Here is a 14,858-nt window from a genome sequence, read left to right on the forward strand (position 1 = left end):
TCCACTACCTTCCCATGCATTTGCTATTCCATTGGAAGGACAGATACTGAAGCTGAAGCTCCAATATTTTGGCCACCAAAAGCAAAGAGAAAAGTCCCTGGAAAAGACCCTGATTCTGGGAAAGATTGAAGGCAAAAGGAGAATGGGGCGGCAGAGGATGGGATGGCTAGATAGCATCACCGAGGCAATGAATATGGACTTGAGCACGCTCCGGGAGAGAGCGGAGGACAGGAGGGCCTGGCGTGCTGTGGTCCATGGGGTCACGAAGAGGCGGACACAACTTAACGACTGGACAACAACAACAAGGGGCCGCATCCTGCAACACTCCACTGAGGAACTGCACTTTTCTTATTGAAACCCTCACATTCCCTTTGGATCTTTCCTTGAGAGAAAATGTGGATAGGGTACTTTTTAAAGGGTGTAAATATAGGGTGAGAGGAGGCCTTTATTGTCCTCAGAAAGCCCTCCCAGGAAAACTGTTGGTTGCTGGAGCCAACATTGTTATCTTTTTGGTGCAAGGTTAAGACCATTCGCTACTCTCAGGCATTTGGCAGCATATGGCAAGGTTTCTTAATCAGGTCACAGGATTTCTCATTGTTGATGGTTAAAATTGTGTGTGTGTGTGTATGTGCGTGCTGTCTGTTTGTATTTTTGTATGTAAGCTGTTTTCGTATTATGTACAATATTGTACTTTTAAAGTTTTTGGGGTGCAATCCTATGCATGTTTAGACAGAAAAAAGTCAAAGAATCATATCATAGAATAGTAGGGTTGGAAGCAGCCTATAACACCACCGAGGCCAACTCGAACTATGCTGGCTGGGGAATTCTGGGAGCTGTAGGACTTTTTTCTGTCTAACCATGCATAGGATTGTGCCCTTAATCTCTGAAAACTACCCAGAGAGCTTTGGCTATTGGTCAGTATAGAAATGTTAATAAATAAATGAAAATGTATTGATTGATTGATTGATTGCATTTCTATACCGCCCTAAAGCTGAAGCTCTCTGGGTGGTTTACAAAAATTAAAACATTAAAGTACAATATACAGAGTTCAAAAGCCATTTACATAAAAACACGCAGGCAATATACACAAACAACAGATATAACTAAAAACAACTTTGAACTAAAAACAGTTTGACAAAAAACCCAACAGTAAAAACAACACAGCTTAAAAACAATATGCAGGAGTCAGCAAAAGGAACAAGAGTTCTAAACAGGGAAGGCCTGCCGGAATAACAGATTCTTTAATTCCTGCTTAAAGACCTTCAAAGAGGTCAGCGGCCGCATTCCAGCCGGCAGGTCATTCCACAACGGAGGGGCGGCAAAGGAAAAGGTCCTGTTGCACGTGGCTGCCGGTCTCACGTTAGGCAGCCGCAGCAGGGAGCCCCCCGAGGACCTTAGGTGGCGGGCTGGGGCGTAGGGGAGTGGCCCTAACCTTGGACCTGGGCCACGTAAGGCCTTAAAGCTAAGAACCAGCACTTTATATTTTGCTCAGAAACAAACTGGCAGCCAGTGCAAAGATTTTAAAACCGGTGTAATAGGGTCTCCATGGGATGTCCCACAGACCAGCCTGGCTGCCATATGTTGAAGTTTCTGAACTAAATATACAGGCAGCCCCTGTAAATGATGAATCATCATTTAATAGGAAATAATTATTAATCATTATTATCAATATTTATTATTAGTAATATGTATTATTATTTCTATTTCTGTTGTTGTTGTTGATGATGAAAAGAACAACATCGCCATTGGCCCTATGTAGAGCCACTCATGGGAGGATTTAGGGCAAAACCCTTAGGGAGGTAGAGAGCATTTGGCTGAATCTTCCAGAGCCCATGTGTCAGGCTTCCCCTCATGACCTGGGCCCCCCGAGCAACTCCTTACAGAGGTCTTGCCTCCTTAAGAGTCCCGCCTTCCTTCTTTTAACCACTCCTTTCCAATATTGTGGGGGTTAGGCTGTAGACGTGGGGTGTCAAGCACTCCAGACACCTGGGTGTTAACCACAACAGTTTACTGTTAAATTAAAAGCTAGCAAATCACAACTAAAGGTATTTACAGAATAGAGCTGAGTGATACAACAGGCATTAAGAGAAAATAAAGGTTGCAAAATGCAAGTTCCTTTACCCTAGCTGCACTTAGACTCCTCTAGGCTGCTCCTTCCTGCTCTGATCTTCTGACTCTGCTCTCACTGCTCTGAGCTTTCTGACTCTGTCTTTTTATAGCCTCCTTCCCCAAAACCAAAAGTACTGCTTTAAATCTGAGGAAATGAAGCTTCACTGTGGAAAAGAAACTGAAACTTAGCTGGGGAAATGAAACTACCCCTCTCAGGGATACCCCCTTCCAACAAAAAAAAACAAAACCAGGCCTCTAAGCCTGGCCGTTTCCCTTTTCCCTTTGTAGGCCTCAAACCTTCACACCATGTCCCATGGTTTTAACCACAGAATAAAGATGGGACTTATGCAGGAGACCACCGCAACCACTCCCATCCCTACCATCATCCTAGTCGAATTCTTACCTGCATGCATTGCTTCAGGGTGGATTTCTTGGCAAATGTTAGGTCTAGTGAAAACTTTCAAGCCAAAGTCCTGCAAAATGAACAGAGGAGCCGCTCTGAAATATTTTATGAAGCGTTGTTAGAGAAACTCATAACTTCCTTGTGTCAGTAGTCAGCACTGTTGATGGCTCATTGGCAAATCAAAAATGTATAAGAAAGACAGAGGGAGTTTGCAATGCATGTTATCAGACAGGTCATAGTTACGCTCCATGGGCAAACTTTAAAGGTCTTATGGGACAGGGTTGGTCAAGCTTTTGCTCTCGACAGGAAATCCCATGGTACTATGGGTTCCCCTGGAAATCTGATGGGGAACAGGAATCCCTTGGAGTGCCAATGGTGTGAGCCCTCATTTTATGCTCAGCCTGTATCTATGTGTAAATAAAAGTGAAGAACATAAGGAGATAAGCAGAGCCATGCTGGATCAAACAAAAGGCCTAATTAGTTCAAAGTCTGTTCCAGAGTAGCCAACCAGCTGCCTTGGGAAGCCCACAGGTAGGACGTAGCATCCTACCACCCATGTTCCCCAACAATAGCATCCTACCACTCAAGTCCCCCTGCAACTATTATACAGAGGCATACTGCTTGTGATACTAGAGGTAATACATAGCCATCATAATGGCCACTGAAATTCTTATATCACAGAAGCACTGTACATCTCCATCTGTGCTGGAACAGATCACCTCTCAGATGTGCAGTGCCTGCGCGTAAGATATTTTACAGGTCTAGAAGATGACATTTTGGTCCCTAGGGGTAAAAAGGTCAAATTTAGCTTTGGAACACGCTAAATGTCACCTGTTTACTGCACCGCAGTAGTAAACAGCTGTTTTTTTTTTACTACTGCGAATTTCAGCAGCATGATGGCAGCAGGGATTAGTGGGCATCAGCGGGGGCCACATCAGCGGGTAGCGGGGGCTGCATGCGGCCTGTGGGCCACAGGTTGCCCGCTCCTGCTTGTGGATGGAAGTGCATCAAAGAAGGAAGGGAAGCCAAGGGGGACTAGGGCCACCCCCCAGAAAGAAGGGAGCAGGCACTGACAGCTGCTATGTGCAAGTAGAGAGCTGGGCTTCAGCCAAGGAACCCTCCAGAGTCCTGGGTGGTGGGTGGTGGGTGGGTTGGCACCTCTAAAAGGATATGGACGTGGCTTTCGTCTTCTACTTCCCTATCTCTAAGATCACTCTTTTGGCTTCCCAGGGCCAAACTGCATCTTATGTGAAGGACTCATGACTGAGTCTCCTTCCTTTTTATAACAACACATTAAGGTTGCAATCCTGTGTATACCAGGGAGGCATTTTTCTCCCTCTCTCATAATACTGGAACCCAACAGGTCATCCCTTGAAGCTGAGTGGTGGGAGATTCAGGATAGGTAAAAGGAAGGACCTTTTCACACAGCGCAGAGTTAAACGATGGAACTCACTACCACAGGATGTAGTGATGGCCACCAATTTGGATGGCTTTAAAAGGGAGCTGGCCAAATTCCTCGAGGAGAAGGCTGTTGATGGCTATGTGCTGCCTCCAGTCTCAGAGGCAGTATGTACACCAGTTGCTGGGGAACATGGGTGGGAGGGTGCTGCTGCACTCATGTCCTGCCTGTGGGTTTTGCATTGGGGCAGCTGGTTGGCCACTGTGGGAACAGAACGCCGGACTAGATGGACCTTTGGTCTGATCCAGCAGGGCTCTTCTTATGTTCTTCTTATGTACATGGAAGTTAGCTCCATTAAATTCAGTGGGACTTACTTCTCCATAGGCATGCATAGGACTGTACTGAGAATGTGGTCTACAGGGATGTGTAAAATGTGACAGATTGGCTTGGTTTGCATTTTAATGCGAACTTAGTTAATTTTACGCTTTTGAACTACTATGCGGATTGAAATTCAGGTCTCCTTCAAAATTTGCACTTCTCCAGCTTTTGCGGTGGAGTTCTCCCATCCAAAAAGGCATAAAAAATGTGTGTAAGGGGAAAGTGTGCCAAAGAATGCTTACATTTTTGAAAATGATGTTAACATGCACTCTGCCGCACCCCAAATGCAACGTTTGCTCAATGCAGTCATCCCTGAGACTGGGCGGCCGAGCCTACAGCGCCACGGCGCCCCTCTGCGTGCCGTCCCTCTGCAACACACCTCCGCCTGGCGTAATTACAGGCCTGTCACTCATCCCAGGTTCAGCCGGGGCCAGCGTCAGGGAGCCTTAGGGGCAGGGGCAATGTCCAAGGTGGGCATAGTTGGGCCCCTGCCAAGGGCCCATACTGCAGCCGGGGCGCACTGGAAGGAGCCCTCTGGAGCCCCTCCTCGTCACCATGGCAACCTGCCACTCACTCCAGCTCCGGCAGCGGTGGTGGTGGGAAGAAGGAGCATTAGATGCCACGGCCGACTTGCGCCCTGGCTCTCTGCCTGCCAAGCAAGCAAGTTGTGGCAAGGAGGAGGAGGAGGAGGAAGAGCAGCTGGTGACAGTGGCAGTGAGAAGGTCAACTCCCTGAGGGAGGGGGCCTATTGAGGGTGCCTTGGCCAGGGTCCTTAAAAAATCTGGGGATAGCGCTGCCTTCAGGGACCTTTTAGAGCTCACCTTGAGAATCTCATATGTGTCGCTTTCCCTGTAAGAATAAGACTCTGACATGTAGCAGACGCCATTCACAACAATCTTTTTCATTTCCACACAGCGATGCATCTTCGGGTCATCCAAATAATGGTCCTCGTAGTGATAACCTTGGAGTTTTTTCACGGGGAGCAAATTGTACACCTGAAATCAAAGTAGCTGCTATTCAGTGGGCCCTAAAAGACTCCTGTAACTGCACCCCAGTCCCTTAGGCTCAATGTCATCCTCTCTAGGGATGGGGTGGGGTTACGAAACCTCTCTGCACTTAAGAAAATATATTTTGTTTTAAAACATTGATTTATCACTTCTCAATCAATCAGTCAATCAATCTCCAATCACAGGGGCCTTTCTAGGGTTTTGTTAAATCCATCCTGTCTGTGTTTTGTGGATTGTCCAGTGTCTTTCATTCTGTTGTCCACTCATTGATGGAATCAGATTATTTTTAGGGGCGTGTGACAATTTTGTTACCCGTCCGGCAATGCACACGTCACATGCTAATGCACATTAGCGTGAGTGCGAATTTGCACAAATCCCCATCAAAAGTTTTAAAACTCCATGGGATCCACACGACTCGAGAAGACGTTCTGCGGCAGTAATGGCAGACTGGGTTAATAGAAATCTTAGGAAGCCAGATTCCGGCTGAATATCAGGGAAAACTTCTTGACGGTTAGAGCAATACAGCAATGGAACTAATTACCTGGGGAGGTGGTGGGCTCTCCCACACTGGAGGCATTCAAGATGAGGCTGGACAGCCACCTGCCGGGGATGCTCTGACTTGGATTCCTGCGTTGAGCGGGGGGTTGGACTCGATGGTCTTGTAGGCCCCTTCCAACCCTACTATGCTATGATTCTATGATTCTATGAAATCTGAACTCATTTGAATCTGTTGTGGATTTCTCCGACATCCCTAGCCAGGGCCCCTGGGCCTGAATCTATTCCTGAAAGCTCCGAGTGTCCACTGGTGTCATTAAGACACCATTAAGAGTTCTTTCCCACTTAATTCAGTGAAGGCCAGTGGCTCTGATTTTGGCAGGGCTGTGCATCCATTCTGGGTTTCAGTCAGAACCTGGCAGAACTCGAAAGGAGCCATCCAAAGTGCTGAACCTATTTTGGGGATAGGGTTTAGCACTTTGCATAGCTGTTTTAGAGTTCTGGCTGGTTCTGACTGAAACCTGGAGTGGATTCAAGGCCCCACCAGAATCGGAGCCACCAGTGCCCACTGGCTTAATGGCCACGCGGGGGCTGATTTTCAATGTTCATTGCAGATGAGGAGGGAGGCGTGAGCCCTGGCCTCCCCTGTGCTGGACCATCCCTCCCCCCAGCCCCCCCTCACATGACAATTAAGCTTAGAAAGAAGTTCCATTGGGGCTAATGGAAGCTTTTCTTCTAAGTTCCATCGCGTGAAGGTACTTAAAATATTTAAGTAGAGGTTTTTAAGCAGAGGTGGGATGGCCATCTGCAGGGATCCTGTAGCTGCACCCTGCAGTGCAGAGCCTGCATTGAGCAGGGGGCTGGACTACATGATCTCCTAGACTTTCAACTCTATGATTCTTCTATGATCTGTATTTTAAACAGTGGAGGCTGGTGGCTCTGATTTTGGTGGGGCTTCACATCCATTCCAGCTGTCAGTCAAAACCAGCCAGAACTCTAAAGAAGCTTTCCAAGGTGCTGAACCTATTTGGGGGCTAAATCTGCTGCTTTTAAATCTGTACTTAATCTGTAGTTTAAATCTTTGCATTTCTGCTAGGTGTTATTTTGGTTTTTACTTTTATCTTACCCTGTGGTTTTAAACTTTTAAACTTTTATATTGTATTGTGTTGTATTTTATGGTTTTCATTGTTGTGAACCATCCAAAGAGCTTCGGCTATTGGGTGGCACAGAAATGTAATAAATAAATAAATAGATAGATAAATAAATAAATAAAGATGAAGCAATTTTTTTCCAGGAGGGAAAGAAAGATAAGTGGGATTATGTGGGGGGTTGGGGAAGAGAAGAGAAGTATGGAAAAGGACAGTGAGAGATTACAAATTAATTGTAATTGAAAAGGAATGGCTGATTTGGGTTGATTGGGGGGTGTCTGAAAATTAATAGAAGAATTGATTTTTATTTGAGATTATTTGGATGAGAAATTAATTGGCTGGCCTGTGAGATTTAAATAACTCTTAGTAATAATTTCTAGGTTAGCACATATAGATATAAACTAAGATATGCAAATTTTATGCAGTTTGGTATCCTATGGGCCTGGCCCCCAAATGCTTTTAACTGCCTAGCAATGCCGCTGAAGCAGCTGTCAGGAGCGCCCTAGCTGCCTCTTACAGTCTACTCCAATAGCCAACTCAAGATGCAGACAAAAAGGATTCTTTTCAAGGCTTTATTCCTTTTACAACTTAATGACTCTTTCAGATGCTAATCACCAGCGACTAAGCAAGGAACAGCACTGGGGAAAGATAGCAGAGTGGCCTATGCTCCAGGTTAGGCAGTTGGTCCCCGTCTGAAGGAGAATCACGGGAAGACCCTGAACTTATGGGCTAGGGAGAGATCCTCCCTCTTTCCCTTGGGTCCTCAGAACGTGACCGTTGCTTGCGCGCCAAACGAGCACTACGCCTCCTTTCCACGCCCTCCATCTGTTGTTGCTCCCTGCGTCTGTGCCGAGCGTCCAGCAAGCCCCCCTCCAGCGCTCTCTCTCTCTGCCAGGGTCACTATCTATCCCAGGAATGCTGGCAGGAGGAATCTCTGCCAGCTGCTGTGCCTGTGAGGGATGAGCTGGCTCCTCTCCCATGGATTGCTGATCCTCCTCAGAATCAGAACTGCTCTGGGGTTCTATCGGCTCAGTTTCCACCCTGACAGCAGTTGACAAAATTAATTCATAAGAAAATACAATAAAACCAATTAAGAAAATCATAAAAAGTAACAAAAGAGTAAAATGTCTCAATGAAGGGTTAGGGCCTACAGAGGCAAATGGAAAAATGGTCAGGCTTAGAGGCCTGGAGTTTTCTGTGGGGTGGGGGTAATCCTGAAAGCAGTACTTCATTTTTGTGGGTGTCAGTTTCATTTCCCCACTTAAGTTTTATTTCACGTTTGAAGCAGTACTTTGAGGGAGGAGGGTATAGAAAGACAGCGAGAGAACCAGTAAGCAGAGAGACAGCCAGAGCCTGAAGTGAGAGCAGGGTCTGAAGGGTGAGCAGGGAGACGCAGCCTAGAAAAGTTTAAGGACAGCTAGGGTAAAGGAACTTGTGTTTTGCAACTTTTATTTTCTTGTAATGCCTTTTGTATCACTCAGCTCTACTGTGCAAAGACCTTTAACTGTGATTTGCTACCTTTACATTTATCAGCAAACTGTTGTGGTTAAACCCTGTGTCTAGAGTGTCAGTCACCCCATGTCTACAGCATAATGTCCATGTTACTGGAGAGGGGAAGTTTAAAAGAAGGAAGGTGGGACTCTTAAGGAGGCAAGAGATCCTTAAAGAGTTGCTCAAGGGTCCAGGTCATAAGGGGAACCTTGACGGTCTTATTCCAAATAACCGGGTCTGGGGGTGGGGGGAGGCTAGCTGGCAATGCAGTCAGGCCAGGTATTTGTTGTTGTTGTTGTTCAGTCGTTCAGTCGTGTCCGACTCTTCGTGACCCCATGGACCATAGCACGCCAGGCCTTCCTGTCCTGTGCTCTCTCCCGGAGTGTGCTCAAGTTCATATTCATTGCATCGGTGATGCTATCTAGCCATCTCATCCTCTGCTGTCCCCTTCTCCTTTTGCCTTCATTCTTTCCCAGCAACAGGGTCTTTTCCAGAGAGTTTTCTCTTCGCATTAGGTGGCCTAAATATTTGAGCTTCAGCTTCAGTATCTGTCCTTCCAATGAGCACTCAGGGTTGATGTCCTTTAGGATTGACTGATTTGACCTCCTTGCAGTCCAGGGGACTCGTAAGAGTCTTCTCCAGCACCACAGTTCGAAAGCATCAATTCTTCGGCGCTCAGCCTTCCTTATAGTCCAGCTCTCACAGCCATATGTTACTACTGGGAAAACCATAGCTTTGATTAGACGGACCTTTGTCGGCAAGGTGATGTCTCTGCTTCTTACTATGCTGTCCAGGTTTGCCATAGTTTTCCTCCCAAGGAGCAAGCATCTTTTAATTTCATGGCTACAGTCACTGTCTGCGGTGATCTTGGAGCCCAAGAAAGTAAAATCTGTCACTGCTTCCATTTCTTCCCCTTCTATATGCCAGGAAGTGATGGGGCCAGATGCCATGATCTTAGTTTTGTTAATGTTGAGTTTCAAACCAGCTTTTGCACTCTCCTCTTTCACCCTCAACAAGAGGCTCTTGAGATCCTCTTCACTTTCTGCCATTAGGGTGTTATCGTCTGCATATCGGAGGTTGTTGATAATTCTCCCAGCAATCTTAATTCCGACCTGTGATTCATCCAGCCCGGCGTTTCTCATGATGTACTCTGCATATAAGTTAAATAAGCAGGGCGACAATATGCAGCCGTGTCGTACTCCTTTCCCAATTTTGAACCACTCGGTTGTTCCATGTCTGGTTCTTACTGTTGCTTCTTGACCCTCGTACAGGTTTCTCAGGAGACAGGTAAGGTGGTCTGGTACTCCCATCACTTTAAGAGTTTGCCACAGTTTGTTGTGATCCACACAATCAAAGGCTTTAGCGTAGTCAATGAAGCAGAAATAGACGTTTTTCTGGAATTCTCTTGCTTTCTCCATGATGCAGCAAATGTTGGCGATTTGATCTCTAGTTCCTCTGCCTCTTCGAAACTCAGCTTGTACTTCCGGTAGTTCTCAGTTCGCATACTGCTGAAGCCTAGCTTGTAGGATTTTGAGCATCACCTTGCTGGCATGTGAAATGAGCGCCATTGTGTGATAGTTTGAACACTCTTTGGCGTTGCCCTTCTTTGGAATTGGAATGCAAACTGACCTTTTCCAGTCTTGTGGCCATTGCTGAGTGTTCCAAATTTGTTGGCATATTGAATGCAGCATTTTAACAGCATCATCTTTTAGGATTCTAAATAGCTCAGCTGGAATACTGTCATCTCCTCTAGCTTTGTTGTTACTAATGCTTCCTAAGGCCCACTTGACTTCACTCTCGAGGATGTCCGGCTCAAGTTCAGTGACCACACTATCATGGCTATCAGGGACATTCAGATCTTTCCTGTATAGTTCTTCTGTGTATTCTTTCCACCTCTTCTTAATCTCATCTGCTTCTGTGAGGTCCCTGCCTTCTTTGTCCTTTATCATGCCCGTCTTTGCACAAAACGTTCCCTTGAGATCTCCAATTTTCTTGAAGAGATCTCTAGTCTTTCCCATTCTGTTGTTTCCCTCGATTTCTTTGCATTGTTCATTTAAGAAGGCCTTCTTGTCTCTCCTTGCTATTCTCTGGAAATCTGCATTCAGTTGGGTATATCTTCCCCTTTCTCCCTTGCTTTTCGCTGCCCTTCTTTCGTGAGCTACTTGTAAAGCCTCATCAGACAGCCACCTGGCTTTCTTGCACTTCTTTTTCTTTGGGATGGATTTCGTTGCTGCCTCCTGAACAATGTTACGGACCTCCGTCCATAGTTCCTCAGGCACTCTGTCTATCAGGTCTAATCCCTGAAATCTATTCCTCACCTCCACTGTATATTCATCAGGGATATGATTTAGGTCATACCTGAATCCTCCTGTTAACAGCCCAGCGTATAGTTAGAATAACATTTAGCCTTCTGAGATTGATGTTATAATGTCCAAAGTTCATAACTTAGGTTAGCTGGGAGAGGTGGAACGGTAGGGCCCACTCCATCAGCTTAGTTGGGACCTCGGTTGCCATTTGACTTCTCCTCTCTCCCAGAACTGTCTGCTCAGTGACCTGATCATTACATATCTGGAACGTTTTTCTGTTCGAATGCTCTGGCTTTTCCTTTCCCCTCCCTATACCTTTCCCTTTCACGTCATTCCTTTTAGATTGCATGCCTGCCGGCAGGGACTGTACTACTCTTTTAATCTATCTACAGCACCTAGAAAAAGTTTAGGCACTTTACAAATGTTAAATAGGTTCTCTGAATAATCCTACAAATGACATATAAGGCAGCTCAGTGACATTATTATTTCCAAATGGGGGGTTTATTTTTATTTATTTATTTATTATATTTATATTCTACCTTTTTTGCTCCTTAAGGAACCCAAGGTGGCATACATAATCCTCCTCTTCTCCGTTTTATCCTCACAACAACAACCCTGTGAGGTAGGGTGGTCTGAGAGTCTGTGACTGGCCCAAAGTCACCTTCATGGCTGAGTGGAGATTACAACCTGGATCTCCCGACTCCCAGTGCAACACTCTAGCTACTACACTACGCCTCACCCAAGGCTACCTCCTGTGTTCATTTAAGTCATTATATGTTTATATAAGGGATTTATATAATGTGTGTTATGGCAATGCATGCAGTTTATGGCAGAAGAAAGTTTTTTTTTGAACCAGCGACTTTTTGGTTGACAGCGTAGCCTCTCAGCAACTATGGTACGATAACACTCAGCTGTTCTCCAAACATTCTGGAGCAGGAATGTACACACTGTGTAAATTCTGTTCCATCTGCGTTTCATGGATTGTCAGGTCCCCTTCATTCCATCATCTGCTCATCAACAGAATTGGATTTTTTTTAAGGTTTCCAAATTTGTGCAAATTTGCATCTGGAAATTTGCGCTTTTGAACATGCTCACCCCCCCTTCAAATGAGCAAATTCCCCCAAATGCACATTTTCACACTTTAGCCGATGGGGGAAATGTGCATTTTTGGCTTTTGGGGGGGCATATTTTTCTATTACTAAACTTGTGCAAAATTCCAGAGTTAGAAAAATGGTCCACAAGTCTGCGGAATCTGCCTGAATAGGGAAAAGCCGGTCCGCTGCAGAATCCATGGGTCGGATTCATAAAAATCCAAACTGATTTGATTCCGTTGTGGATTTCTCTGACATCCCTATTCAGGAGCCATTTGTCTTCCCCAAGCAAGCCTAAAATGAATTTGAGAGCTCAACAGGAGATCTCGGCTTCCATTCCAGAGCACTTCTGAAAAATGCCAGGTTGGGAGGGCCTCTACTGATGTTCAGGCTGTGTAAAAACATGACCTTTCCAGATCAGGGTAGGTGACTGGTGGAGGCTGGCAGCTCCAATTTCGTCGGGTCTGAGAGTCCATTCTGGGCTTCAGTCAGAACCAGCCAGAATTCTAAATCCTCAAAATAGGTTCAGCACCTTAGGTAGCTCTTTTAGAGTTCTGGATGGTTCTGGCTGAAGCACAGAATGGATTCACAGGCCCACCGAAATTGGGGCCACCAGCCTCCACTGTAGGTGATGAGAAAGGGCCCCTCTTGCTTCTTCTGAATTACGTTTGCCTGATTCTCTGCCTAGCCTACCAAAGGAGATTTGGAATTAGAGCCCCTAGTGGCCAGCAGGGAATGGCTCTAAAATCCTTACAGCTGAGCACAGCCTTGGATGCAGGGGTACGGAATCTCAGGCCCGTGGGCCACATCTGGGGTGCAAATGTGGCCCCCTGGGGTTCCCCAGAAGGCCATGCACCCTGTCCCTGGGCTCCGCCCCTTTTCCCTGACCACCCATCATTTGATGGTTTCCTGGCTTTTGCGCAGGATTTCTTCCCTATTTTACAAGGTTGAAATGCCTCTCCTAAGGCTTTGTAACGGGTAGGAAGAGCTTTATGCGAAAATATGCTTGGGATTTGGGCCCTGCCCCCTTTTGCCCTTTGCCCTGCCCACAACTGGAGTGCGGCCCCGAGTGCTTCTCCACAATGGAATCTGGCCCGTGGGCTGGGAGAGGTTCAACACCCCTGCTCCAGGGCAACTTGGACTCACAGTCTGAGGAGAGAGCTCAGCTTTGGGCTTCAAGAGAAAGACGCTCTTGTCAACAGCGTGGACAGCACAGAGGGAAGGCCCAGAGGCTGAAACGTGGAGGTGGGTTTTGCTGGAAGGCAGGCCTTCAGGTTCGGAGAACCACAATTTCACCTATAAACAGAAAGGACCTTTTGCAGAGTTCATTCATAACAGGCACAAAAACATAAAACGATCCTTCCTGGAATTTGTTTTAAGGGCTCTTCAGGAGCTGCCAACCAGCCCGTATTTTACTAAGCCAGCCTTTCCCAAACTGGTGCCCTCCAGATGTTTTGAACTACAGCTCTCAGCAGCCCCAGACTGTCTGACCACGTCAGGAGTGGGCCCAGTATTTCGGCAGAAACCATAGGAACAGACTCAGAGTCAGATGAGGAACAGCGCAAAGTGCTGGGCGAGGGACCAGAGCTTCAGGGAGTCAGAGATAGAGAAGAACCAGTCCAGGTTTAGGTGAATCAGTTGGCTCAAAGCCCACCCGTAACCTCTCCCCCTGTGGGAGCACAGCAACTCACAGGGGTGGTGGTGGGGAGGGAAGTGGGTGTGACAAATGGAAGGATCCGACGTCGGGTCAAGAGTGAGGCGCAGCTCCGGGAAGTAAGGTTCTACAAGTAATTCTACAAGGTTGGCCCATCACAAGAGGTCTCTAGGGGAAGATCCTCCGTGGGGGCAGGACTGGGAAAGCCTTTCAGGTTCTGTGCTGCAGGCTGGCACCAGATTTGCAGCAACTGCTCTCCTAACAGTAGTACATCCCTCAAAAGGATCGTTAGATAGTCTATGCAGCACTGGGTTGCTGGAGGATGACAAGGTCTGTAACCTGAACCACTGTAGGACTGATTGATTCACATAATAAAGCCTATTTACTCGGAGATCGACTTCTTTGTTTGACTCCCCCAGAAGGGCTCAACACTTGACAGACCAAAGGTGATGAGACTTGTAGTCTGAAACATTGGGAGGGCACCAGCTTGGCGAAGATCAGTTTAGTCCACTGTTGAAAGCAGGTTCGATCAGGTCACACATTGGCTGAGCAAACGAAGGCCTTTGGTGCAAAGTGGCTTTTGGTGTGACATATTTATTTTATTTATTTACCTACCCATAAGCCACCTTTCTGGACTGAATCCAGCCAAGTCAGTGCACAAGATACAAGCATAAAAACCAAAACAAAATACAAGCATCATATAATAGGAAACTCAGTTCTCTGAATGTGAATCCTTACGTAGCCAGAACAGCACTGTCCACAAACAAGAGAGAGGTATCAGCAGGTTCAGGGGAACCCTGAGATCTGCAGAAGTACACACAATCTTTATAGAAGGGAACCTGAGGAGGGAAACCTCTCCAAACAGCTGAACAAGGGCTGGGCACTTTTAGAGACAGACTATTAGGAGAAAAATGGGGAAAGGATAGGTGAGAAGGGGAATGAAACTGAGTGGCTGGAGACCTGAATGGGGAGCACTCCAGGCCCTACTAGTTCCTTTTCATGGTACACTGGTCTGTTTGTAATGCACTGAGACACTGGAATGAAAATTGGTGTGCATGCTCAGGACACAATTCTACGTTTCAAGTTTGAATATTGGGTCGGTGCATTTTCGAAGTGGGGAAGAGAGAGAGAGATAAAGTAAAATAGATGGCAATGCAATGTCTGCCTTGGAGATGGACATACCAGAATGAAACTTGGTGCGTTTGTTCAAGACACAATGATAAATATTGGTGTTCAGACTGTTTGACCCCTGCACCCATTTTCCAGAGGGCCAAGAGCAAGCTGGGGCTCCCAAATACTGTTTTGCCAGTGTTAGGGGAATGAAAAATCACTAATGGTACACTCCTGAGCATGTTTGCTCAGAAGTAAGTACCACCA

At 46.4% G+C, this 14,858-nt stretch overlaps 1 protein-coding gene across 1 annotated transcript in view; it reads right to left on the reverse strand.

Moving 5' to 3' along the window:
• LOC146356135 (alpha-2-macroglobulin-like) overlaps positions 1–14,858 on the reverse strand; it is an 84,808-nt gene that overhangs the window by 36,097 nt on the left and 33,853 nt on the right. The window contains exons 15-17 of the mRNA XM_084831866.1: positions 12,974–13,123; positions 5,111–5,284; positions 2,513–2,582 (exon numbers count right to left, since the gene is read on the reverse strand). Coding sequence (XP_084687992.1) covers positions 2,513–2,582; positions 5,111–5,284; positions 12,974–13,123 — 394 coding nt within the window. The remainder of the gene's footprint in view (positions 1–2,512; positions 2,583–5,110; positions 5,285–12,973; positions 13,124–14,858) is intronic.

Source organism: Heloderma suspectum, chromosome 2, assembly GCF_057233095.1.
Source record: "Heloderma suspectum isolate Gila_16-S chromosome 2, 16-S_ref, whole genome shotgun sequence".
Lineage (NCBI taxonomy): Eukaryota > Metazoa > Chordata > Lepidosauria > Squamata > Helodermatidae > Heloderma > Heloderma suspectum.